The sequence below is a fragment of the Cyprinus carpio genome, chromosome B3 (genome assembly GCF_018340385.1).
Source record: "Cyprinus carpio isolate SPL01 chromosome B3, ASM1834038v1, whole genome shotgun sequence".
Taxonomy (NCBI): Eukaryota; Metazoa; Chordata; class Actinopteri; order Cypriniformes; family Cyprinidae; genus Cyprinus; species Cyprinus carpio.
The window spans coordinates 25,084,055-25,110,660 of record NC_056599.1 but is presented as its reverse complement, the minus strand read 5'-3'; the positions used below and the strand labels follow the sequence as shown (position 1 = coordinate 25,110,660).

General features: G+C 36.5%; 3 protein-coding genes across 3 annotated transcripts; 2 read left to right on the top strand and 1 right to left on the bottom strand.

Annotated features, from left to right (window-relative positions):
- The first annotated feature begins 2,127 nt into the window (after nucleotides 1–2,127).
- On the top strand, nucleotides 2,128–4,245 carry LOC109054577 (pentraxin-4-like). The gene is made up of 3 exons (XM_042721469.1): nucleotides 2,128–2,235; nucleotides 2,312–3,053; nucleotides 3,552–4,245. The coding sequence occupies exons 1-3, from the start codon at nucleotides 2,152–2,154 to the stop codon at nucleotides 4,190–4,192; spliced, it is 1,467 nt and encodes a 488-aa protein (XP_042577403.1). The 5' UTR covers nucleotides 2,128–2,151; the 3' UTR covers nucleotides 4,193–4,245.
- Nucleotides 4,246–5,375: 1,130 nt separating this feature from the next.
- Nucleotides 5,376–21,640, top strand: LOC109058370 (H(+)/Cl(-) exchange transporter 7-like). The gene is given in 26 exon segments (XM_042720389.1): nucleotides 5,376–5,755; nucleotides 8,215–8,289; nucleotides 8,997–9,062; nucleotides 9,247–9,312; nucleotides 9,703–9,835; nucleotides 10,414–10,523; nucleotides 11,753–11,833; nucleotides 12,013–12,075; nucleotides 12,157–12,240; nucleotides 12,319–12,412; nucleotides 12,679–12,743; nucleotides 12,847–12,901; nucleotides 12,904–12,944; nucleotides 13,159–13,213; nucleotides 13,329–13,389; nucleotides 14,681–14,822; nucleotides 14,954–15,047; nucleotides 16,678–16,850; nucleotides 17,006–17,057; nucleotides 17,225–17,352; nucleotides 17,534–17,619; nucleotides 18,484–18,616; nucleotides 18,714–18,773; nucleotides 18,865–19,041; nucleotides 19,387–19,467; nucleotides 20,353–21,640. Coding segments are annotated over 26 exon segments (2,385 nt in total). The 5' UTR covers nucleotides 5,376–5,632; the 3' UTR covers nucleotides 20,440–21,640.
- Nucleotides 21,641–23,068: 1,428 nt separating this feature from the next.
- On the bottom strand, nucleotides 23,069–24,413 carry LOC109058359 (retinal cone rhodopsin-sensitive cGMP 3',5'-cyclic phosphodiesterase subunit gamma-like). Its single transcript, XM_019075563.2, has 3 exons — nucleotides 24,058–24,413; nucleotides 23,750–23,790; nucleotides 23,069–23,604 (listed from the first exon to the last, which is right to left on the bottom strand). The coding sequence occupies exons 1-3, from the start codon at nucleotides 24,285–24,287 to the stop codon at nucleotides 23,528–23,530; spliced, it is 348 nt and encodes a 115-aa protein (XP_018931108.2). The 5' UTR covers nucleotides 24,288–24,413; the 3' UTR covers nucleotides 23,069–23,527.
- Nucleotides 24,414–26,606: the final 2,193 nt, after the last annotated feature.

Below are 26,606 nucleotides of genomic sequence, written 5' to 3'. Positions count from 1 at the left end.
TTACGTAAAGCCTTAAGGCCATTGTTCACTCGCTGTGTATAGTTCAGCTGATACAAAACTATAAATACACAAGTGTGAACATACATTCTATATTAACACAGCAAGTTACTGCATTGCTTGGCAACTATAAACAAGCTCCAGTCAAAATAATGAACTATATCACTTAATGGACAGATTGTATTCTGATTATGTTCAGAATGGACTTATTATTGAACATCTATATCTCTATTGCTGTTGATGCAGGTAAAAAAGCACTAAGCCATGTAATAAAAGAGACATTCTCCCTCGGCTGATTGCTATATTTTGCAGTAGCAAGACAAGACAGCATGCAATAGCCCACCAAACTGGATTTTCAAGGTGTTCAGTGCTTCATAAATATATATTAAGAAGCTAGACTGCATGAAGTCAGAAAATACAGTAGAAACAAAAAAAAGTTGGCATCTGTTTGTCCTTTTTGTTAAAGTCAGTTCCTTACTGAACAGATTCACAGGAGATGTTTTGAAAAGATTTTTGAGAAAGTCATCATGCATTAAGGGTGTGGTTGCAACTATGAAACAATTCTAGTAGAAAGACAAGAAGAAGAAGAGATTAGAGTGTGCAGTCCCCATAAAGCATAGAATGACAGTCAGGGAAAGAACATTTACAAATTACATTCCAACAAGAAAGGTCCACTGCACTATGAGAAAAGTTTGTAAAAATAGCGCCCAATGAACTGTGTTAATATGAAGGAAATTTTTCTATTGATTTTTCAAAGGTGTTTTCCCCATATTTTGAATTACGTTGCATTGCATGGTGTTGTGTTTTAAGGTTAAAGGAAATATCTGTATGCTTGGAAAATTACCAGTACTTTTGCCAATTTTCTGCAGGTTTTTTTCTAACAGTGTGTTGAGGAGGACACTTATAACTGTAAAGCATTTTGGTAGATCTTTTGTGGTCTGTGTGTTGTCATCAGTTGTCATGGACTTTATTTAAAATGAAAGCAGAGATGAATGCAGGGAATATAAACATTTTAAAATGAATTTGATTAAAGGATTAATCTTTGATTTAAGATTTGAAACCCCTATCTTTCCTGTTCTTGTATTTTAACAAAAACACAGCAAAAATACAACCACTTTCAAATACCATCAACAAAGAGAGGACATGTTCACTTTAAATCACACTTTAAAGAGATAAGAGTTCTTGCCAGTCTGTGTTACACAGTCAGTGAGCTTTTTCTTTACAGTATCAGGCCTTTTATGTGTTTCATCCTGACAAATATTTCTTTAGCATTTATTCAATGATTTATTTGATTTAGCTTGTTTGTTAACTTAATTTATTAGTTTATTTATTTATTTATTTAAATCTATCCGCACCAAAATGTATTAAATGTAACTATTTGAGATGATCAGCTTCAAATTTAGTGCTAAAGAAATCACAGCTCAGGATCCAATTTGTGTAAGTGATTCCGTCAGGTTGTTGTTGGGCGTTGGCCGCACAGAAAATGCATCATCAAATTCTGAAACATGAACCATGACAGCATATCTGAGTGCAATTTGTCAATTGCTAAGCAACTTTACCACCTCTTAACTGTAGGGGGAGCTGAACCTATATATTTGGCTCCAACTTTAGGTTTCATATGTGTTTGCTTTCATCAGTTAAATTTGGCTGCTACATAAAAGTTAATCATATTGAAATGTTTATATGTTGTATTGCTATAGATAATGTTTGTGCTGTTTTTTCTTCTTCACACTTTATACTTATACAGATAGATTTCTTGTCCACAGAATAAAATGCAGTGATTGAAAATTGAGATATGACAAGTTGACAGTTCAAACCATTTTTTTTAATCTATTCTATTTTACAAATATTTAAGATTGCCTGTCCATCCATGCTTTTGCATAAGTGTGTGTTTGCTTGGAGATTTCTGTTTGGGGTCTGTGAAATCCATTTAGTCATGTTTTAGTTTCCCTGTTGGCTACTGTACCAAAGAAAAAGGAAATCTAATTCAGAGCATCCAAGGATAGGAGGGCGTATACCTACACAAACTGTTTTAGGCTTCAGTTTTAAAAAAATATAAGATCAAGTTATCGAAGCGCCTGTAAAGGACATAAAGCAGCCATGAACAGAAGGGCCAGTAGAAGGGTTTTTTTCCTGGTCGTAATCTTCCTGCTAATGCCTGTGACCTGGACACGGAGAGGAGCAGCAGCTGAGAAATATAAACCCTTACACCAAAGACTGAGGAGGCTGAATCAGCAGGTTTGTTATATTTAAACAAATTGTCTTCAAATATCCCATTGCATGTATCTGTAACATATGATTCCTCCAATTCTAGTTCAAGAGATTTCAACAGATGGCCTTTACTCATCTTCAGAGCATTGCTGAAAAGTACAACATTTCAAATTACATAGACTCGCGATTCCAAGTTTTGAGTCGGCAGTTTGAGAGGATCTCCAGAGAACTCTGTGCATTTAAGGAAACGACAGAGCAAAGCCTGAATTCCCTTAAATCCTGGACTAAGAGTCTACAGAAAAAGACCAAGAGGCTTGACTTGAGTCTGGCAAACTTGACGAGAGCTCTGAGGGAGAACAACCATCTCAACCTTAGACAAATCCAGAAGCAGAGAGCGGTGTTGTCTGACCTTTCCCACAAGATCCAGAAACAGCAAAGTCACATCAGCTCTTTGGAGTCCTTTAGGAATCAGGTTCAACATGGTATGCAGGACCTTCAGTCTTCTCTCAAAAGGCATCAGGCCCAGATAACGAAGATGGAGAGTCAGATGCATGGGTTGTACAAGATCATTTCAGCTTCAAAGGAAGGAGGTTTAGATCCCCTCAGTTCTATCAGGAAGCAACAAGGTGTGGTCCTGAGGCATGTGCAGCCTAAACTGAAGTCTGAAGAAAACAGAATAAGAGAAAGATTGCCTTCTGGGCCCACCGAACAACCACAGACATACAACATGTGGTATGTTTGGCAGAGCACCATTGAACCAACAGTTCAGGCTGAAGAGGGATTTTTTCAGCTTCCGCTTCGACACAAAATCCCACATATTCAAACCCCAAAGGAAGAAGCCAGAAGTAAGTATTTAGAAAACTCTAGTGGTTTTGTATCTGAAAATAAAATCGAAATGCATTTGTATCCACAGTTTAGACTGAAAACCTTAATCTGTTTAACAAATGTAATTTTCATTCATTCAAAAACGATTTACTCCGAATCTCCAAGAATCCAAACAGACAAGTATGCAAGCCTATAGACCTTAATCAGGTTATGCCATATTCAATTTCATGTGGATGAAAAGGGGGTTGTGAGGGATACACTCATAGTCTTTACAATGGCATGCACTGAATAAAAGTCATAGATCATGTAATTTTCACAGGTTTTTTTTTTTTTTTTTTTGTCTACTAAAAGTATTTTTAGAAAGACGTTTTGTCAGCTGAATAATTAGTTTGTTGTTAAACATCAATGCAATCCATTGAACACACTGTACTTCTATCCCTCACAGCCTTGTTTTCATTCCAATATGGCACTACCCTATGATGTAAAATGTCTAATAATTTTGTCTCTCATTCTCAAAGTTTGCAATGTGGGTTCGATGCTTCTGTTCCCATCTGCTTCCACTGAAAATCATGTCACCTTCCAGAGAAGTTTCCAAACTGGGGTACATGAACTCTCTATCTGCACTTGGCTAAAAGTAGACGGCAAGTATCTTGGAACAATTCTTTCTTACGCCACAGAGAACAATGACAATATGCTTGTTCTCTATGGCCGGAACTCTGGCATACGGGGCGTTATGAATTTTGTGATTGGAGATCCAGCGTATCGTGAATTATCTTTACAAAATATCCTGGATGGCCACTGGCACCATTTATGCATCATCTGGTCCTCCATTGAAGGCAGGTTTTTGTACTATTTGGATGGTCATCTTATATCTACTGGATCCAAGTTCCAGAAAGGCTATGAGATCCCTCCTGGGGGCTCTATGATCCTGGGACAGGAGCAGGATTCGATTGGAGGAGACTTTGACGAAGCTGAAGCATTTGTGGGCAGACTGGCAGGCTTTGCATTGTGGACTAGGATCCTGAGCCCTGGGGAAGTTTCTGGGCTGGCCTCTGGCAAAGGGGTGCCACGAGGAGCAGTGCTCAGCCTGGATGATGTAGACCAGATGTTTGGCTCTGTTCAACATATTACCTGTGAGTGTCTGGAGCACTGCATGTAAAGGCACAACAGAATGAGCCAGAGAAACACTTCTGTATCACACATCATTTTTGTATTTCCATTTATTTTGATTAAACATCATTTCATATATTCAGTGATCATATTTTACATAGTTGGTCTTATTAAACTTTTAACTTTTAATTTTAAGAACATTGCTTTAAATAAATATACATCTTATTTTTGTTGGTCTGTGCAGTCTACATTCAGTCAGCACACAGAAAAAACAGCATATGCTGGTTAGATGCAAAAGTATCAAATAATGACTCAATTTTTCTTTTTATTTATTTTATTTTATTTTTTATTTAAGAGTCCAAAAGGCATGTTGTAAATATACCCTGAAAACAGCATATGCTGGTTAGATATGGTTTGATGCATGGCAACTAGTTTGAGCTGGTTTAAGCTGGTCCTTAGTTGGTCATGAGCTTGTTCAAGAGGGTCCTGAGCTGGTTAAAGCAGGTAGTGTCCTGGTCCTAAGCTGGTCCTAAGCAATTAGCTCCTGCTCAGAACCAGCTCAGAACCATCTTCAACCAGCTCATGACCAACTAAGGACCAGCTTAAACTAGCTCAAACCAGCTGCCATGCTCCAAAACATAACCAGCATATGCTGGGGGTTTTTTTTTTCAACAGATCTGGACATATAGATCTCTGTAAGACTATATATACACACACTCATACAAAACACAAAATGAATTTATAGTGCCATGCAGACTGTGAGTTTCCAAAATCATAACAAATCACTAACAAGGCACTGTTCAATTAGAAATTATAATCTTTATATATATATGATTCATTACAAAGCAACTGAATAAATCTCAAGTATGCTTTTGTTAAACTGTATAATTATTGTAAAGTTTGGTTTGTTATGCATAACATATTACCTGACGGATAGGCTATCAGTAAAATAGCTGTCCATCAATCAATCAATAAATCAATCAATCTGAGAAACCTGTTGTTGGAAACTTTTGGTAACTCTAATGGCGAAGACATATGCGATGTTTAACAGAGTTAATATAATCTAAAATATATGATAGGACAGTTACGAGCATGTTTTAACAGTAGCCCCTCACTGCGGAAAACACAAGCTCTAGGGGTGTGGTCAGATCCACATCCACAGGTGGAGATGGGTGGGTGTAGGGATTAGGGGTGGAGACGGGCAGGTTTATATGTCAGGTGGGAGGAGTTGGAGTGGGACCACGCCCCCCTGGACTTGTGTTCTGCAGTGAGGACCATCTCTGTTTTAACCGTTAACAGAACAGTATCATCTCTGTACCCTACAACCCAGAATTACTGTGAACTACATTTCCCAGACTTCCTTTGAACCCGATTTCTTTCTTGGACCTCAGTGCTTTCCGTACACTCGTGACGAGATCGCCTCTGATGTTAGTCATGGGGAAGAAGTGTTCGCAGTAGGTCTGCAGTTAGCAGGTCTGATGTGTAATTAATGTTCAAAGAAGACATGGCCAACATCGCGAAGAAAGTGTCATGGTCCAGCCGAGGCGATGATCGCGGAGAGAGAGCGCCACTGCTGAACGGAGCCGAGGACGGGAAACACAGCAACAGACAGGTACCAGACAGGCCATACAGACTGCAAAAAATCACATATGTAGGACTTGGCAATCAGTCTGGGAGGTTCTGACTTTTGCTTACATAAAATACTTGCCCTGCTTATTAAATAAAGCATGCTTGTTATAAATGCAAAATGCAAAGGTGGCGTGCTGACCTGAAACAGTGTTGGCAAGGTTACTTTGGAAATGTCATAGGTTACAGATTACAAGTTACCCTATTTCAAATGTAATAGTAGTGTAACTTTTTCAATTACTTTATTAATGTAACTAATTACTTTTTGAGTACTTTTCTAAATTTCTAATGAATGTTATTTTCAACTGTTAATCATTTTCAAACATTTACACCATGCAGGGGTTAACCTTACAGTAGTGCTCAACACTGTCAGACTTTCACAATCCTTCATCACTTGAATTAAGATGATCAAATTAGAACACATCCAGCACAAAATCAGCCTTTAGTACTGCCTTTTGCTTTGAGATTGATCTGAAGTTCAATGCAGATTTAAAATCATAAGAAATAGTTTACTGATACTGTTTTTGAAACCAAATCTTTGCATGACTACAGGGAACACTGCATCTAACAATGGTTTGGGAAAAAAAAAAAAAGCATATACATCAGCTCAAATATGGTTATCTAATAAGCATAAGTCATATGTTTATGCAGTGACCAGAGATTGTTTACGTGTTCATGTACTCATATATTGAGGCGGCAGAGGCTGAAAACACCGCGATCTTCAGTAGGCCTATGTGTAGTAAATGAAACCGCATGTCTGCGCCATTAATTTCCACGAGGGGCAGACTGGGAAAAAAGTTTCAGACCAGAAAATCTCACACTCATACACCCACAACATATTCTGAAACATGGACAACCCTTTTTTTTGTATGGACCTGACATAAAAAAGGTTTAAATCTTTAGGTTAGGGACATGCAAAATAAAAGTTCTCTCCTGAACTGCACCTTCACTTCCATTTTTCTTTTCAGTCTCTTTATTTTGCCCTGATATCTATCAAAAACCATTTCATTTGTGGTTACCATGGTTTAACAATATTAACCATTGTCTTTAGATTTATAGTAAAATCATTGTTAATTTTCGTAATGGTTGTTGTTGTCTGCCCTAGCTCCCTCTAAACCTATTATAAAATATGATTATTTGTCTGCTAAATTACTACTGTAACATTACAATAGATAATAATGCTGTCCTTTATACAGTATTTTGAGTGATGATGAGCAATGGGCTGCTGCTGGTTAACTAAGTAAACAAAGACAAAACTACAATAGCATGTTTACAGAAGAAGCTGACCTGCACTTGAAGTTTTGCTTCTCTGCTCCACCTGTGCGCTTCCACAGTCCACTTCAATCTCTCACATTGATGACTCTGATCCAAACTGTTTAGCGGAGGTCACGGAGAGCACGCGAGCCGAAGCATTGCCAGTCACGACTAACCCATTCATGATTTATTAGAGATTTAATTATCGAATGTCGAATTCGGAAATGATCGCTTTAGTACATTCGGCAGGCAATTATAAAATACTAATATTAAAATAGCGGGCCAAATCGGCTGCCAGGCCACCGGGAATTGTCCCGGTTCTCCCGATGGCCTGTCCGCGCCTGATTTCCACAGACACACAGGATTCATATATTGTCTTTTTGTTGCTTAATATTCACAGACACTCGTCCATATCGCATTTTGATTCAAGTGTACTGACCTACTTTTGATTTATTCGTCCAAAATGTGGCATATTCTATTTTTATGACAGGGTTCTACGAACCAGTCTGTGTTTTCCACATCGGGAAAATGATAGGGTCGTATGTCTCACAGTGCAGTTTGGGAAAGAAATCCATTAAATCTGTATGTGAATGTGTGTAAATATTCAAATGTAATTCCTTTGTAATCGTTAACATTTTCATAAGTAACTGTAATTTTTTTGCACATTTTTTTTCTTAGTAACTGTAACGGATTACAGTTACATTTATTTTGTAATAAAATTACGTAACGCCTTTATATGTAACTACTTACTCCCCAACACTGCTTGAAGACACAGAACGCATAATAATACTCTTGCACTAACTATATAGTTCTCAAACTTATTAGAGGGTAAACCCTTGTGTTTCTTATAAACCCTAGTAAGGACTTTGCATGGTGTTTTGCAACTCAGAATATCTGGAATTTAACTGTTAACCCTCTTATTCTTCTAAGGAGCTGCAAGCACCTGTGATCCTATGACCTAGATTGAATTGGTTGATTCTTTATTGTAGTCCGGAACATAGCTATAAATTAAGATATTGAAATTAGATATTCCTGACAGTGTCACCAAGATTGAACCAACAACATTTGTTTTTTTATAGCATTTTTTTTTTTTTTTTTTTTTTTTGTGCAGCATGCATACTGTATACTGACTCTAAATGTAGATTCAAGTAGACTCTTGAAAAATGATATAATAATGTATTTGGTTCATAGTTTTCCGGGGGAGGTATGTTTCATGTAGGCAGCCGGAGCACTGTGGACCTTGAGGAGGAAATCACACCCGAAGAGGTAAAATCTATTTTATGTCAATTCTTTTTTTATTTATTTATTTTTTTAAAGACATTTTTTAAAGACTTTTTTATTTATTTATTTTTTAAAGCTGGGATAGCGCATGAGTATAGTCTAAATCTCTCCTCAAATCAGGCATTTTGGCTAGAGACTAGTGATGGGCAATGATTAATCACGAAGTTTTTGTGTAAATATTATGTACTGTTTACATAATATTGTGTACTGTTTATATATTTTATATTTATATTCATCTGATTTATAACATATATATATATATATATATATATATATATATATATATATAAAATATTTTTAATATATACATGCATGTGTATGTATTTATATATACATAATAAATATACACAGTACACACATATATTATGTACACAATATTTTTTATTTTGGATGTGATTAATCATTGGCCAGCACTACTAGAGACCCAGGGAAATGCCTTACTTTATAAAAATAAGCCATTATTCAGTCTGCACTTTATAAAAATAATTTATTGGGAAAATGCATTCAGTGTACTTGATCATTTGTGAGTTTATGTTTCTGTCATGTAGGCATGAGGTCAAGTTTGCTCATGGCTGCAAAGAGTTGACGTAGCTAAATAAAGTGTTGTTCTATTCTGATTGCACGAACATAGAATGACTGTATATGCCCTCGATGAAAGTCAACTCTGAGTCTGTTTTTCCCAAATCACACAGGACATTGTGAAGAGTCGGCTGAAGGAAATCCCTCACAACGAAAAGCTGCTGTCCCTCAAATACGAGGTAATTGAATCTAGACCTGACCTTCAGTCACCCTTTCCCTCTTTCAATTGAGTGTCTGTTAAAAAATCTGTAGGGTTTCTGTCTGTTAAAAACCACAGACAAAATGCAACATGTACACTTTAAATAAACTGTCTTTGAAGAGCTGTGATGTAAAATGTCAAACCTAGTGCGTTTTGTGTTTCAGAGTCTTGATTATGATAACAGCGAGAATCAGTTGTTTCTGGAGGAAGAGAGGCGGATGAGTCACATGGTCAGTAGCACCATCAGAGAGTTTCATTAGCGGTGGAGATGACAAACTCTGGTTCTGTGTCTGTGGGGAAAAGCTTAAGGGTTAAATTGGATCATGTGCTCTTCGTAAGCTGTTCATAGAAAGGCACTTTCTGAGTTTACAGCCATAACGGTTGATGGAGGCCATTGAAATGAATGTGCAGTTGGCAGTTTTAAGTTGCTTTCCCAAAATTGTGGGGCATTTCACAATCTTCCGTGCTCTTTTTAAATTGTTGGCTTGTGTCTGTGTTGTATTAACTCGACCCTGAAACACCTTGGTTTCTTTTTCAATCACATTATTTTCTGTATAATGAATAATAATGCTAAATTAATGCATTGATGAACTTTTAATGTTTCTTTCTCTTAACTGTAGGGTTTCAGATGTCTGGAGATCAGGCGATGGGTGATCTGTGGTCTGATTGGGTTTCTCACTGGTCTCATCGCATGCCTGATAGACATTGCTGTGGAGGAATTAGCTGGTTATAAGTACTCTGCAGTCAAACAAAGTATCCTTCCTCTGTCAGTCATCCATCTGATATGATCAGCTTCTTACGTAAAGCGCTCAAAAAATGTGTGTTTGGTCCTTAGTTAATTAAAATGAGCCAATACACTGCAGTTTGTGAACAGTTTGTCAAAACATAATTTTATTTCATGCTATTTTGTAATATGACTGTTTGTTTAATCTATTTCCATTGTTACTACAGGAATAATTTAAACAGATGCATGGCAATCCAGATCTAGACCGACACAGACAGAATGAATCTAATTCCATCTGTCCATGTAGTTTATTTAATTTAGCACTCAACTAAATTAAAATATGGTTTTTCTTAAGTTATTTTCATATTCCAGGAAAAAATATCAGTAGCCAATGTTTGGTACAAAGACAAAAATTTTTTGTGGTGTCATGCGGTAATAAAGCTTAGTAATATTTATAATACCGTGCTATAGTACAGTCAGACTAATCAAAATTTGAAATGAAAAGGCTTAATTTAATTGCATGGAAAGGTTTATTTAGCTTAATTAAGTGTCATTGTGTGTTAATTATTTCTTCCTGGCTTCAGAGCATCTTTAACTAGACGTTCAGACATTGAGAAATTCACAGAGTTTGGAGGCCTGTCCATCTCTCTTATACTGTGGGCAGCGCTGAACTCCGCTTTCGTTATGGTGGGTGCTATCGCTGTTGCTTTTTTTGAGGTGAGTGTTTTCTTCCTGTCAGAATGAGATTTGTGAGGCTTCTGCTTCCCTTCTGTGCTTCAGTATCACTTCAGAGAACTCACTCGCTCTTTCAATGAAATGTTACCAGGCAGAAAACAGAATTTGGCTATGTTCAGAATAGCATACTAGAATATTATTCCTACTATTTCTACAGTACATAATATTTTCCAGATAATGTATCCCACAAAGCAGTGCATCCCACTGTCCTGTTGATTTCCACAAATGAACTAGAAAGAAATTAATTATTGGTATTTTTTAGTCCTGTCAAACGATTAATCGCGATTAATCGCATCCAAAAATAAAAGTTTTTGTTTGCATAATATATATATGTGTACGGTGTATATTTATTATGTGTGTATGTGTGTGTGTGTATATATATATATATATATATACATTATATATATATATATATATATATATATATATATATATATATATATATATATATATATATATATATTTATTTATTTATATATTTATTTATTATATTTTTTTATATATATTTATATGTTTATTTATTTATGTCTATATTTATATATTATATATATATATATATATATATATTTATATATATATAAAAATAATATAGTTTTTTTTGAAAAATATGTACATGTATTTACAGTATTTATAATATTTAATATATAAACATAACATTGTTTTCTGAAATGTATGCATGGATGTGTGTGTATTTATACACATGTGTTGTATTTTATATAGCAGTATTTTTATTCAGCAAGGATGCGTCAAAAACTTTAAACTGATTAATCGCGATTAATTGTTTGACAGCACTAGTATTTTTATTCAGCAAGGATGCGTTATTATAGTTAGTTGATCAAAAGTTCACTGTTTCTACACAACTGTTAAGTATCACAACTGTTTTCAACATTGATAATACTAATAATAATAATAAAAGTTTTTGTTTTGAGCAGCAAATCAGTACATTATATAGAATAATTTCTGAAGGTTTATGTGACACTGAAGACTGGACTAATAACTACTAAAACTTCAGCTTAACCATCACACAAATAAATAGCATTTTAAATATATTATAACAATTTTATTTTGTAATATTTCACAATATTGCTATAAGAGACTTTAAACATAAAAAACAACAACTTTCAATTGTAGAGCACATTGTAGTGTTTATTAAGAAGCTGTATATTATTTTACTTTGAAAATTATTTGAAATGCAGTCTGTTTTCTCTCAGCCCATTGCAGCAGGAAGTGGAATTCCTCAAATAAAATGTTACCTGAATGGAGTGAAGATCCCTTGTGTTGTTCGACTAAAGGTGATAGCTTAAGCTTCTCTATCAGAAAAACAAGGCTGCTTGGTTTTTAACTGAACAAATAGGTAAAAATATATATATGAAATTATAGCAGATAGATATAGATGGGTAAGATGAATAGATATTTTTAAAATTTTCTTATAATAGATCTCCATAACAATCATTTTCTTCCATGTCCACAGACTCTGGCGATAAAGGTCTTTGGTGTGATCTGCTCAGTTGCTGGAGGTCTCGCTGTTGGAAAGGTACAATAGAAAAACAGTCAGCTGGGGTTAATGATATTAATAAGCTAACTGTTGGACTCAGCAGCTGCTCTCCCCTCACAGGAAGGACCCATGATTCACTCGGGAGCAGTGGTGGCCGCAGGAGTATCTCAGGGCAGAAGCACTTCACTGAAAAAAGATTTTAAGGTCAGTTTTCTGTACTGCTAGGACTCCTTGAATCTTACCGTAAACACAGAGCCTGACGTCAAGTTTCTGTTCCCGCAGATATTTGAGTATTTCCGCAGGGACACAGAGAAGAGAGACTTTGTCTCGGCAGGAGCTGCGGCTGGAGTCTCCGCTGCCTTTGGAGCCCCTGTTGGTGAGACATGCAGAAAATCATAATTTTAAATATCCATATTTTTACATGGGATAGAAGCAAGTTATGCAAAACCAATGTCAAATATGTTATTATTATATTGTTAAAGCATATTAAAGTACCTGATACACTACAGAGTTGGTGCTATAAGTGAAAGTCCATCATTTGCTCCTCTGAATAAAAGCTGGAAGGCTGTTAAACTTCCCTGAAATGGTTCTTGGGTAAGATTGTCAAGGATCATCTTTGATTCATTGTGTTTTTTGGCACAGGTGGGGTTCTGTTCAGTTTAGAGGAAGGCGCGTCTTTCTGGAACCAGATGTTGACGTGGAGAATTGTGAGTGATTGTGAATAAGCGTTTGGCTTGTCATTAGTGAGCACTGTCTGTTTCAGTTAGTTTTAACGTTTGAACCCCTCATCCTGCTTTGTTTTTGATCTAGTTCTTTGCTTCAATGATCTCCACCTTCACACTGAACTTTTTCCTGAGTATTTATCATCTAAACCCCGTATAACTAACTTTGGCCGTTTTGACAGTGATGTAAGTTCTGTCTCTATCTCTTTCAGTTACCCCTACCCCCTTCACCTACTCTTACCCGCCAAACCTTTGAACTACAACACAAAAATTAGAACTCAACACTAAAAGGAAAATCTGTTAAAGTGGAACTGACCCTTGAAGCTGTCCAAAATATCACAAGAAAGAAAAAAACTTTGATGTTGAATTTGATGTTGTTGTTGTTTTTTCTTTCTTTTAGACTGTACAGTATAATTTATATGAAATTCCTCTCTTCATTATCATGGGAGCTTTAGGTGAGGGGAACGTCACTTTGTCCATGCATAAAATATTATACTTTTAATTGTACTAAATTAAAGTGAAAGTATATACCATTTGAATCTTTCCTCTTTTTTCCATATTATTTTCCAGGAGGGATGCTTGGAGCATTGTTCAATGTCATCAATTACTGGTTAACAATTTTCAGAATAAGGTAGGGTTGCAAGCTATTGAATATGCAGTGCATCTAGTCTGTATTTTGGGCATTTAAATTTTTTTTTTTTTTTGTAGCAACTTGACAGTAGGTTACAGTTGCTGCAAAAACTTGAGTTTGCTAAATGATCGGTCTAGTGGGAAGGTTTTGTCACAATTAGGGTGTATTACTAAGCAAAAGCCAATGGAATGTGTCTGAAGACTTTTACACCTCAATCACGTCATGTGACAATTTTCTGGGTTACTCCCACACGTCAAATTCATAGTTTTCCTGTGACATCACACCCTCCCAGGAACGCCCACCTGGAGGGCAAAACAAGGCTTTCCTCCACTGACCACCAGTTATTTTTACGAGGGTTGCATTAAGTAGAAATGTAGTAAGACACTGATATTAAAAGGCAGAAATCAGTATGCACTTTATTGATTGTGCATACTTTGTAAGGGCAAGCAGATGAGCCCAGAATATAAATGCAGTGTGCAAAGTTTCCCATAGTAAATGTGTTTTCACATATCTTTGTTTTATTCTTTTGAGAGGTGATCTAAATATTTGTGGATTGGAAACAGATGGACATTGACAGGCTTGTGCTGCAGCTCTGTGGCTGTTTTGCCCTCCAGGACTTTGAGCCAGTCACATGACTGGAAACTATGAACTGAGGCCAACAAGTAAAGGAAAGTTGTAAGGCGTTTAATAGAAAGCAAGAATGAGATGATACTGAAAACACAAAATAACCTTTTGAAAAAGTAGTATTGAGTATAGCATTTAACAAAACTTTTATTTTTTAAATGTGACACCAATATTAATAGAAGTTTGGTTTTAGTAAGATCAGTCCATTTTTTAAGAAATGAATCAAAGTGACAACAAAGACAAACTTATTTCATCTTGTAAATATGTTCTCCTGAACTATCCATTCCTCAAGTTGAGCAGCAAATCATCATATTACAGTGATTTCTGAAGGATCATGTAAAACTTAATACAGCAGCAAAACAGTGATTTCTGAAGGATCATGTGACACTTAAGACTGGAGTAATGATGCTGAAAATTCAGCTTTGCCATCACAGGAATTCCCCCTTGAATAAATGCAGCCTTGTTGAGCATAAAAGGCAACTTTTAAAAAGATTAAAAAAATCAATGTCATTTTTACATTTTATACTGCAACTCTCTCTCTCTCTCTCTCTCTCTCTCTCTCTCTCTCTCTCTCTCTCTCTCTCTCTCTCTCTCTCTCTCTTCTCTCTCTCTCTGTAACTCTCTCTCTCTCTCTCTCTCTCTCTCTCTCTCTCTCTCTCTCTCTCAGGTACATTCACCGGCCGTGCCTACAGGTGATGGAGGCTATGCTGGTTGCCGCGGTGACTGCTACAGTTGCCTTTGCTATGATCTATTTCTCCAATGACTGCCAGCCGTTGGGACAGGACAGCACTGAGGAATATCCCCTACAGGTGTTTATTTACTTACTGGGCTGTCAAGATGTTTCCTTAAATGATAAATTGCTAAGCTGAACTGATCTTTGATCAGAATATAGTCAGCAATGCCAAACAGAAACGTGATTTGTTATATTGCTCATTTACAGCTCTTCTGTGCTGATGGTGAATATAATTCCATGGCCACCGCCTTCTTCAACACCCCTGAGCGGAGTGTGAGGAGTCTGTTCCACAACCCTCCAGGTGTGTGTCAGTGAGGGTGTGGTTGGGTGTGGACTAGTCTCGCGTAGCCAGACTTTCAGACTGATGGCTGAGGGTCTGGAATCCATGGCAGCTTTCATTGGCCAAGGCCCGCCCATGATGTCCAACAACCAATCATAGTTCGTTTCGTTTCAGCCTCACGTTTTGGGGCGTGGAAATGTCGCCACAATAACAGACTGGTGTGTAAAATTCTCATATTTTAAAGATTCTATGCTGCAAACTTTAAATATTTCACATACTTTTAAGAATCCAGTGATTAGTTGATCCTAATAAGCGCTCGTCGTCACAGTTGTAAACACGATGGCTTTCTTCTTTCGTGAGGGGGTTTGGTGCCACAGAATCTTTGTTTCCAGGCGGAATGTTAAAAAACGTGACACGCACGTCTCGTGGAAATCCTGTAGAATTCAACCAATCCGATGATGACTTCGACACTCCTGAAGTGTTTCCACTTTTGTGTGCCGTATGCATTAGACGTTCAGCCAACGGTCCGTGGGCGTGGCGTCTGAGGCTGAGACTAGGTGTGGACAGGTGTGGGAATGTGTTTATGGACATCTTATCAAACTTGAAATTAAAACATCAAGCCTCCGAACACTTCTTCAGTTGTCATGTGGTGTCTGCATGTTTTTTAGCCTGTGTGTGTTTGCATGCATGTGTCTGCCAAAGCAGATTTAGAGTTACAAGCTGGAAGCAGGCCGGCTGACAGGCAGCTAAAATCTTCCTACGCTCTGGAGAGAAGCCATCTTTGATTGCTTTCCCAGAGTGCAGTGAGTGCACAACAGTCTGCACACAGCCACTGGACTTATACAAGCAAAATCAAAAATAACAAGTGGCCACAGTTTATCATGACCATTTTTGGTCTTTAAATGTGGCAAGTTGTTAATGCGTTAGAATGTAATAAGTTTGTATTATTTCCTAAAATCAGAATTATATTACACTTACTTTATATTATTTGTATGGTTTTGATATTACGTTTCTGCTAGTGGCAACTATACTGCCCCCTTTAGTTGGAATGCTTAAAGCTGGAACGCTTAAAGGGATACTCCATCCCAAAATGAAAATTTTGTCATTAATCACTTACCCCCATGTTGTTCCAAACCCGTAAAAGCTTAGTTCGTCTTCGGAACACAATTTAAGATATTTTGGATGAAAACCGAGAGGCTTGAGACTGTCCCATAGACTGACAAATAAATAACAGTGACAAGGTCCAGAAAAGTATGAAAAGCATTGTCAGAATACTCCATCTGCCATCAGTGATTCAACCGTAACGTTATGAAGCGATGGAAAAACTATAAAAAATTATTTTAAATTGCAAGAATTATATAGAAAATATATAATATATATATTAAAATATGTAATAAAATAATGACAACATAATGAAAACATTATAATATTAATACTTGAATGTAACCAAGGAGAGCGGGACTTGAAGTAATATGATTTTATAAATCTTATTACTGTATACCTCGTAAATGGGCCATAACAGCCTATTATTAAGACTTCAGTCCCAGTCTAAAGTCATACCTTCTAACCAGGCTGCCCAACATTTTTGAATGTGACTGCAATCTATTTTTGTTTTAATAATGTAATTTTACTGGGAATATCTCTCGCTCAGGATCTTACAACCCCTTGACTTTGGGGGTCTTCACTCTGGTCTATTTCGTCCTGGCTGTCTGGACGTATGGTCTGACCGTGTCCGCAGGAGTGTTCATCCCGTCTCTGCTCATTGGAGCAGCCTGGGGACGACTATTTGGGATCCTTCTGTCTACCATTACTTCCAGCCAGTCAGTAAGTGCAGCTTTCCACTTCTCTGCTTACAACAACTTTTTTTTTATTCCACCTACATTTTGAATTAATCTTTAACAACAAATCTGAGCTTAATATAGCTTAATGAAGAAAGACTAGCCATACTGTGCTGTTGACGTGTTTTCTTAAACTGATAGATTTGGGCGGATCCTGGGAAATATGCTCTAATAGGTGCTGCGGCCCAGCTTGGTGAGTTATTGATGTTTTAGCGTGATGTTAGAGTCAACTAGATGTTCTTTACGAAAATACAGCAGGAATGCTGTCTTATGGTTTATAATAGTTCTCCTAACTGCATTTCTGTGAAGGAAGTACATGTCGGCAATAACAGGTATGGTTTTGTTGTGTTAATCTGACAGGTGGTATTGTCAGAATGACCCTCAGTCTCACTGTAATCATGGTAGAAGCCACCGGGAACGTGACCTATGGCTTTCCCATCATGCTTGTGCTCATGACTGCCAAGATTGTGGGGGATTACTTTATAGAGGTGAGAAGCAGAATACCTGGCATGGCTGGTTTTGTCTCCTGAGGGCTGGTGATTTGTTTTTCCAAATCACATATTTTTTTTAAGGGTGTCGTGAAGCATTAGTCATGCATGCATGCCATTTGTGTTATTAAAGCATGAAGCACGTATGTGCGTTTGTCTGACTGGTTTTTGTTGTTTATAGGGCCTGTATGACATCCATATTAAGCTGCAGAGTGTTCCTTTCCTCCACTGGGATGCTCCTCCTACTTCTCATTGGCTGACGGCCAGGTAACCACACCCTCCAGCATTACATGTCATATGATGCTTTGAACTTCTTAGTACTGACTCTCAGTCTGAGCTTCCAGCTATTTCACATGACCATGCAACATTACACTTAATCATAACTCCTGTCTCAGGCGAGAGAACAAAAATAATATAAAATGTTACATATAATAAATTAAATAAACCTGAATTTCAGCCAGATGGAGGTTTTTAGGTGTAGTGTTGTGGTTGACCAATATGGATTATTTGGCTCACGTTGATATTTCACAGAGCAGGGAAAAATATGTGCCATTATATGTTTATTAGATATTCAAAGACTTTTTTTAAAGTGTGTATTTACTGAATGTTGTCAGTGTATGTAAAAAGTATTATAGTATTTACCTTTCAATTATTAGACCGAACTGATGAACACCATAAACTTATGAAGATAGAGAATGAGTGTGCTCCTGTGATGCTGAGCACAGGCGATCTCAGCGCTGTCAAAATAAAAGTCCTGCTTCCAACTTGTATCAGCAAAGCAGAAATATATTAGTCAACCAGTAGTGTAGTGCAAAATTGTTGTAGTTCACCAAAACTACAGTTATTATTAAAATTGTCTTCATTAATTGAAATAAAATAAAATGTAATATTAGATGAAAAACATAAGAAACAAAATGATAAATTGAAAGAGAATTATAATTGTTGCCTTGGGAACTAACTGAAATGAAATGTTAAGTGAAACAGTTGAAGTAAAATAACTCTAACTGAAATAAACATGTTAAGCATTGTTTAATGTGTTATTTACATTTTTTAAATGTTAAATAATAAAAATAAAAAAAATAAAAAGTTGAGTATCATAAAGTCATTTTTGTGTTGCTGTTTTCACCACAGAGAGGTCATGAGCTCTCCGGTCACCTGCTTCAACAGAGTGGAGAGAGTCGGGAGAATCGTGGACGTCCTTAGCAACACATCCACCAATCACAACGGCTTCCCAGTGGTCGCCCATACTACTGAGAACGAGGAGGTGACGTGACCATGAAAACACAACCTCAGATCCTGTCATTCCTACAAGTATATTTCAGTTTGAATAAAAACCACACTTGCTTGTCTTCTTTTCACAGCCAGGAAAAATCTGTGGACTTATTCTTCGCTCCCAGCTCATTGTTCTTCTCAAACATAAGGTCTGAAAAACTGAATTATGAGACTTCGGTTGAACTTTAATCCTTGTTACTACAACAAATTTGAAGTTCGGCCCCATTGTCTGTGTCTCAGGTGTTTGTGGAAAGGGCGTCTTCACGTCTCAGCCAAAGGAGGCTACAGCTGAAGGACTTCAGAGATGCATATCCACGTTTCCCCCCCATCCAGTCCATCCATGTCTCTCAGGACGAGAGGGAGTGCATGATGGACCTCAACGAGTTCATGAACCCGACCCCATACACTGTGCCTCAGGTCAGTTAACTTACATGGTAGCATATTCTGGCCAGCAGTCACCTGCTGATGGTATTTTTGGGAAAGTTTGTGATCCTAATAATGCCATAACAATGGCATAGGAAGTCAAATAAATTGATACGGATACTGGACGCTGTCCAGTTTTCAGCTATCATATCTGGAATTACGCAGTGCCAGAGCTTTAAATAGAACGCTGCTGCCACACCCAACTGAAACAACTCCGAACAATCCTTACATGACATTTACAGATGAACTGTAAAAATGGCATCAGGAAGTGTATTTTGGTTGTCATGTGCTTTAATCATCTGCAGTAATAACTGTTTAGTCATTGATGTTTGATTTCAGGAGACTTCACTCCCCCGTGTGTTTAAATTGTTTCGGGCGCTAGGACTGAGACATCTGGTGGTGGTTGATGATGAAAACAGGGTAAGTGTTTTATTGTGGTTCAGTTACTACTTTTAACTTGCAGCTCATCTTTAGAGATGTACAAAATAGTAGCACTATACTAGTATTATTAATTGTTACTGGACTAAAATATATATATTTTTCATTTTTAATCTATAAATGGATATTTAATTTTTCATGTTCATTTCCTCGATCATTACATTATATTTAATATAACACTTTCACTCCACCCAACAAAAAAATTATTCATTAAAAAAAAAAAAAATAAATAAAAAAAACGTCAAATCTTTAGAATATATATATATATATATTTTTAAAAAACACAAATTAATAAAACCGTCAAATCTTTAGAATATATATATATATATTTTTTTATACAGCACATTTAATGGTGGCATTCCTTAAATTTACAGCATTTAAATTTTTGTGTTTATTTATTTTTATAAATGTATTTATTTACAACTTCTTTACTTAAATATAATGAATTAATTAGATTTTTTTATTATTATTATTCAATTTTATTAATTTTTTAAGGCAAGTCAAGACATCTTTTTAAAGTTGCTTTTGAGTATATTGATTTAAATATGTATTGATATTGATACGGTGTGAAATCACATTGTCAGTGTTTATTTTTATGCCTGTTGTATTGCACTTGAGCTTTTATTTATGAAAAGTGCTTTAAAAATAATGTTTATTATTATGTATTTTTATAATTTCATTATACAGAAGAAATATAATATTATAGAGGAAATAATATAAAATGTGTATATTGACCAGTTTATTTACCGGTTATCTGCAATAACACCAAAATAATGAACACGTTACTGTATAAGTCATAATTGGCTGTATATCATTCATCCACAGTAAAGTTATGAGTTTATGATTCCCTGTGCTTTGGGTGTGAAGGTTGTGGGACTGGTAACCAGGAAGGATCTAGCCCGCTATCATTTGGGTAAAGATGGTCTGGAGGAGCTTCAGCTGGCTCAGACATGATTGGTCATCATGTTCACCCCGGACTCTGCCTTCAGGGCACCAGCTTTGGACCTTAAAAACTCAGGGGCTGGTCAGAGTCTCTCATGTCAAAGATCCCAAACACAAACCTGCACAAACATGCACAATTTGTCTGAAGTTCAGGATTTTTAGGGGTTGATCATTTGAAAAATACATTTTTGCTCCGTTATCACACAGTTAGTTATGCGTTTATTTTTGCCTGTAGAAATACAGCGGATGAGCACATTGTGTTAGTTTTGGACAATGAGACTGTTTATTTATTACAATTATAATATTTTAGAGTAAATGAGCTTTTCGGGAGCCCTCACTTTATGTGCCTCTCAAAAAGCACCACTTTGTGTCATACAAATGATAATGTATATTGACATAACAATGTGTCAGTATGCACTTTTTATTTTTCATTTTCAGCAAGGCTGTGGTTTTGAATACTTGCTAATGCTTAACAGGATCTAGTCTTGTTAGCTCACAGTAAGCTATTCATTATAAATATGCAGGACAATTGAAGCAAGTTTCCTGATATGGAATAAAATAGGTTCTTCTCATTAAGAAACCTGTTGGTGATGTGCACTTAATATACAGACTACTACATATTATATTGTAACAGATATGCAAATATGGTTCATTACATTTTTGTTTACCTAGTGCTGTTTTATTAATTTAATTGGTATTAAATCTGGTAGGGTGGATTCAGCCCTAAAATTAAATGCATAAATCCTATTTTTCACAAGTCTGTTGGCTCTGGCAAGTTTTGGTACAAGTTTAAAACTATAGCTAGAGGTTTTATGTAATACATTTCGTGAGGGTAGTTCGTGTCTACACAATGTGAATTTTCTGCCTTGAGCTGCATTTGTTTTCTGTGAAAATCTATACTTTAAAATGAACATATAAATCACAGTATTGAGCAGTTAAAGATGATTATGCTAAAATAATTGCAACAAACATTATTTAACTGAACATCGGATGAAGCGTATAAACATGACGGCCTGTTTTGTTTGTGTGCTATAAAGTTTGACTTGTAGACTCTATGATTCGTTGTTTAAAGCCAACATTTATTTTTATTGATTAATGATATTTCTCTATGCCGATCTCAACTTTTTATATGGTTGTTGATTTGAAGTAAAAAAGAAGAGTTTTATAACCATTTGAACAACTTTGTGAACTAATAAAGCTATGAATCTATGAATGAGTTTCTCAGGCCTCTTTATTGACTCTCAGATCTGTGCAGTTCAGGAAAGGACAATATTTTTGGTTCTTTATTTAATGTGTATAACTGTTAAAAGTTCATTGTCAACCTTTTTGAGTCTACTATCATAAAGATGGCTTCAAAGCTAGTAAACGTGGATTATAAATCCCCAGTTTATGAGCAGGCTAAGGCTTTGGCTATACATGTTTTCACTTAACTTGGATATTAGTGATTCTGAGAAACGTGCATTTTGTGTATATGTGACTGACGTTCTATTAAGTGCTTCAGGAAACCTAGCCCATGTTTAAATTTGCTAAGGCAACAACACTCCATGACTAAGCTGTACTTGGTAAGTTCATCTTTATACTACAATGGTACATTCTTGTGAGCTATCTGAAAAAAAAAAAATGGTGTAAGGTGTAAACGTAAAATGGAATTACGTGACTAATGCTACAACGATCTCACGGAAGTTTTCAAGTATGAATCCTATGCTGATCCACCCTGTTCATTATAATCAACACAGCTAAACAGGTTTTATCCCCACAAACAGCCTCTATGTAGTATACCTCAGGAGAGACTGTTAAGTAATTAAACTGTAATCATCTGTATGCATTTATTTTAATTTGATCTTGCTCCATTACTAATTAAATAAATTACTGAGTGTAGAGCATTGAATATGTCCATCTGCAGTGCAGGAGCCTGAGGGTTAAGATCAGTGTGTCCTAATCCATTTAGAGCAAGTCTCAAATCTCCTTTCCTTAATCCTCTCAAATCGATAGGTGCCAAAATACATCTGTCTGGCATCAGCTGCTCTGGAGCATTCGGTAACTGTGCCAGTACTCTATTTTTTTTTTTTTTTTTTACTCTCTGATTATTAGATTAGGATAAAAAAAGACAAAGTCAATGTTTTTACAGTAGTGTTATATTTTATAGAAGAGCATAATCAATACTATCGTCTGAAATTCATCATTTCGATTAATTGACTTTTTAATTTGTATGTGGTGTACTCTTCAGCTCATAAATTTGGTTGCAGAAAGTTTACTTAAGTTTAGTATGTATTTTGTTGTTTATCGGTATTTTCTTTTTGAAACAACGAGGGGGGTTGTGGGCTGTTTTGGGGCAATAAACTCCCGGGTTGAAAATGGGCCTCACTCTGATCCTGCTGTCAGTAATTGTCTGGTGCAATTGGTTGATGCTCGTCAAAGCAACCCACATTTAGTGAACCATCAACTATCCTAAATCGATTTGCAATTGCACATTTAGCACAACTAATCTAACTTTTGGGGTTAGTGACATTTGAACACGCTGTTAAATTGTATCGGCCTACATATTTCTTGTTCATGTTTCAATTACTTGAGGAAAAAGACCATGTCTACATCAAATCTTTATTTGAACATATTTAACAACACAGCTTAAGGTCTATTTCATTTAAGCCACATTTGCTAACAGCAGAAGAAATTCCAAGACATATACAACAGATGTGTGAAAGTGATTTACACCGCTAATAAGGCCTCTTCTCTCAGAAAACATTTACTAAAAATAGTCAAAGTAGAGAATTAGCATAAATAAAAAGTTCACAGATATTGAAAAGAAGTATTTTGGTTATGCGCTGTAGAAAATAACACAAACAGACTGGAATCAAATTCCACATTGCTCCACATTCCACAGCTTTATATCATCCTATAAACCTTCATAAACATAATTCCTCCTAGTCACTACATTATGTATTGTGCATTCATAGGCTGGTGGATTGGCGTTCATACAACTGTTTCAAGGTAATGATGCAAGTGTCCATTTGCAGCATCCCTCATTTGGGATCCAGTGGTGGAACTACAGTAGTTTAGTCCACTAAACAAATCCAGGTGACGCATCTTCCTGTCGTCCAGTTCAAATAATACCATACTGGGCAAGCTCATGCAACTCCAGATGGCTAAAGGCCTCCCACGGACACACCACGGTGATGTCTGTGCATGAAAGAAGTTGGCAGATGAAGCACGGCAATGAGCCAGACAGTGAGAAAAATCAGTTTGCAAGAGTAGTGCGTTTAGCATATAACACAACACAGTCATTTGATCACAACATAAGCAATGTCCCAAGAGTTGTACTCACCAGTCCCAAGACCATCCATTCCTGGGATCTCATCTCCAAATCTAATTAAAGAAGAAGAAATTGAAAAAAGGGTTAATTCCTTATACACTCTTTTAAAAAATGGCTCCTCTATAGAATAACCATTTTGGTTCCCAAAGAACCTTTCAGTGAACAGTTCTTGAACCATTTTTCTCTTAGTGTGAAGAACCACTATAAAGAATCTTTTATGAAATGGAAAGATTCCATGGATGAAGGTTCTTCATGGAACCAAAAAATGCCTTTTTTTTATGTATAGAGATATCAAGCAGATTTGAATGTCATCTACTCACTCTTTGACTCCCTTCTTGGGAGGTTTGCTTTTGAATTGCCTTGTCATTCTCTGTTTGAATGTAGGTGGTCCTCTTCTGGGTGTTGTTGGTCCCACCACTCTTATCAGGCTTATAGGTGAGTCGCTGAGACTGTCACAGCTATTTCCCGAGCTCATCGCATACACCGTCAGTATCAGATGTTTAAAGAAAAACAAAAAAAAACAGGTTCTTGTCAACTTCTTGTTCAACATCAATCTCTCTTCCTGCGGTCAAGGAAAGCCAGCTTAAATACACTCAGGCTGGCCCGTGTTTGCGTCAATGGGTCAACAGCAAAGCCTGACAGATTGGCGCAGTGACATAGCAGCAATCTCCTGCAGGTTAACTCAGGCAAAAGGCCAAGCACACTCATTGGATTCTGAAAACGCAAACCAGCCTTCATTGAGAAATCTTTGTGAATGGTCAGCTCACATCAGTACACCTGGAGAGTCTGTCATGAATTACATGGAACATATGCTTCATTCATGACATCTGCAGTGGAAATGAATGAAAACAAAATCTGCACTCACAAGCATCCAAGCAGTCAACAACTTTGATAATGACATTAGACCAACCCTGGATGGATATATAATGGCAATCTATCTATCTATCTATCTATCTATCTATCTATCTATCTATCTATCTATCTATCTATCTATCTAAATGGTGATTATGTCCCTGCAGCATTCAACACAAAGCACGTCACCATTAAAGTGAAAAAGACAACAGTATTATCTGCACTTTAGACCAATGACGTCCAGCATGGTGAAGGCCTAATCTATGCTACGCACTAAAGTAGGCCTACTTAAAGTTAAGTCCCTTACATAGAGATTGTGATTGATGTTGGGGTTCGAGCACCATTAAGAAGATCATGTCACACAGAGACAGATGTCAAATGTAGTACTCGGATATGAGTGGCATGTGGCTGAGAGCGTAAATACGTTTGAGAAAGAACACCTGCTTCTTTAAGAGAAGAGGAATTCAGTCCAACAGGTAAAATATCGTCAGGCAGCCTTTACGGATTACGTACAACAATAAAAAGTACTGACTTTTAAAGACAGTTTAAAGAAATAGAGAGCTCAAAGCCCTCCATCTCCTGTTCACAGCGGTCTCTTTGAAAGTTAACTTCACTCTGAATTACCCACCATTCCCTGCAGGCGTGGATTGACTATAATCTCACAGAGCTCCTAAAGTGTGGTTCAGAGAATTGCAGAGTCTTCTGTGGTACTGGCATAAAAGTGATAAAGTACCTTGGTCTCAAGTTAGTGCCTGATTGTTTTTAAGTGTTCTGTTTAAGTTACTGTTAAATATTACTTAAGAGAGTAAGAATTATTAGTAGTATTAGCAGCAGCAGCAGTTACACATTATACATAAGCCTTTATAAATACACATAAACAATGTTATAAAAAAGGATAAAACAATGCAAACAGACATCAAACCCTAAAGAACAGGGTGGTGAAAATGTAATTCAATTTTTAAACAGAAGGGGGTAGTAAGATTCTTAATAAAAGCTGACACACTAAACTAGTCTGATGCTCAGTAAAGCGCAGTAATTCTCAACCAGACTCCTCAGCAAATTCACAAGACTACTTATATATTAAATCAAACTCAATTAAAATGTTTCAAACTGCTAATAAATGGAAGATCTACAACATGTAAACAGACATCATATTTCTCACTCTGGTGAAACTGCACATCTGAGGTCTCACTCAGGCAATTTTGACCACTGCAACATAGCTGGATTGTGCAGAAGGGCTTTGAATATCGTCTTGGACAATGGGGGGCCTTGGAATTAAAAAGACTGAGAACCGGTGGTATAGCATATTCTTTTCTGGAGAGAAAAAAAAACAGGTATGGCTGAGGGGTAAAAGCTGTGGCCTGGGGCTAAAATACAGTACGCTACTCTTCAGCATTCCTCAACTTCCTTCAGCCTTGCTCTGTAAAGGGTGCATAAAAATGAACAAATGTTACCATAATCTATCTATCTATCTATCTATCTATCTATCTATCTATCTATCTGTTCAACTTATGTAAAGGGTGTGTAAAAATGAACAAATGTTACCATACAAACAAAAACAAATGATGAGTGCTACTATACGAGGTATAGGCCTATTACTCGAAATCTGATACAATAACTGACCAATTTTGTCCAGATTTAATATGCTTGACAACATCATACAAGGGCGTCTCAAATTTATAGGCCAAATTTTTAGCATAATTTGAATGTATAATTTATAACTTCACATTTAACAGTGTATATATATTAGGTTTATATTAAGATATTTATTCATTTTATAAAATTGCATTTAAGGAACATTTACCATTTTAACACTCAACGTTTCTGCGTAAAAGCGCGGGTGTCTGCAGCAGGCATTGGTTTAACTAAGAAGCGTCGAAAAGCACTTCGAGGAATTTACAGACTTGTTGAGACAAAGATCGTTTCATATGTTTTAGCAGATGAGTGTGAGCAGAAGGCGTATGTTTAGGAGCTCATAGATAGTAGTGCAGATACTGCGGAGACGCTGCACACCGGA

Coding starts and splice junctions, on each gene's coding strand:
- LOC109054577 (XM_042721469.1), top strand. CDS start 2,152: ATGCCTGTGACCTGGACACGGAGAGGAGCAGCAGCTGAGAAATATAAA. Junction 2,236..2,311: donor TGAGGAGGCTGAATCAGCAG/GTTTGTTATATT, acceptor CTCCAATTCTAG/TTCAAGAGATTTCAACAGAT. Junction 3,054..3,551: donor CCCAAAGGAAGAAGCCAGAA/GTAAGTATTTAG, acceptor TCATTCTCAAAG/TTTGCAATGTGGGTTCGATG.
- LOC109058359 (XM_019075563.2), bottom strand. CDS start 24,287: ATGTTGAACAAGAAGTTGACAAGAACCTGTTTTTTTTTGTTTTTCTTT. Junction 23,791..24,057: donor CCCAAGAAGGGAGTCAAAGA/GTGAGTAGATGA, acceptor TTCTTTAATTAG/ATTTGGAGATGAGATCCCAG. Junction 23,605..23,749: donor AATGGATGGTCTTGGGACTG/GTGAGTACAACT, acceptor TTTCATGCACAG/ACATCACCGTGGTGTGTCCG.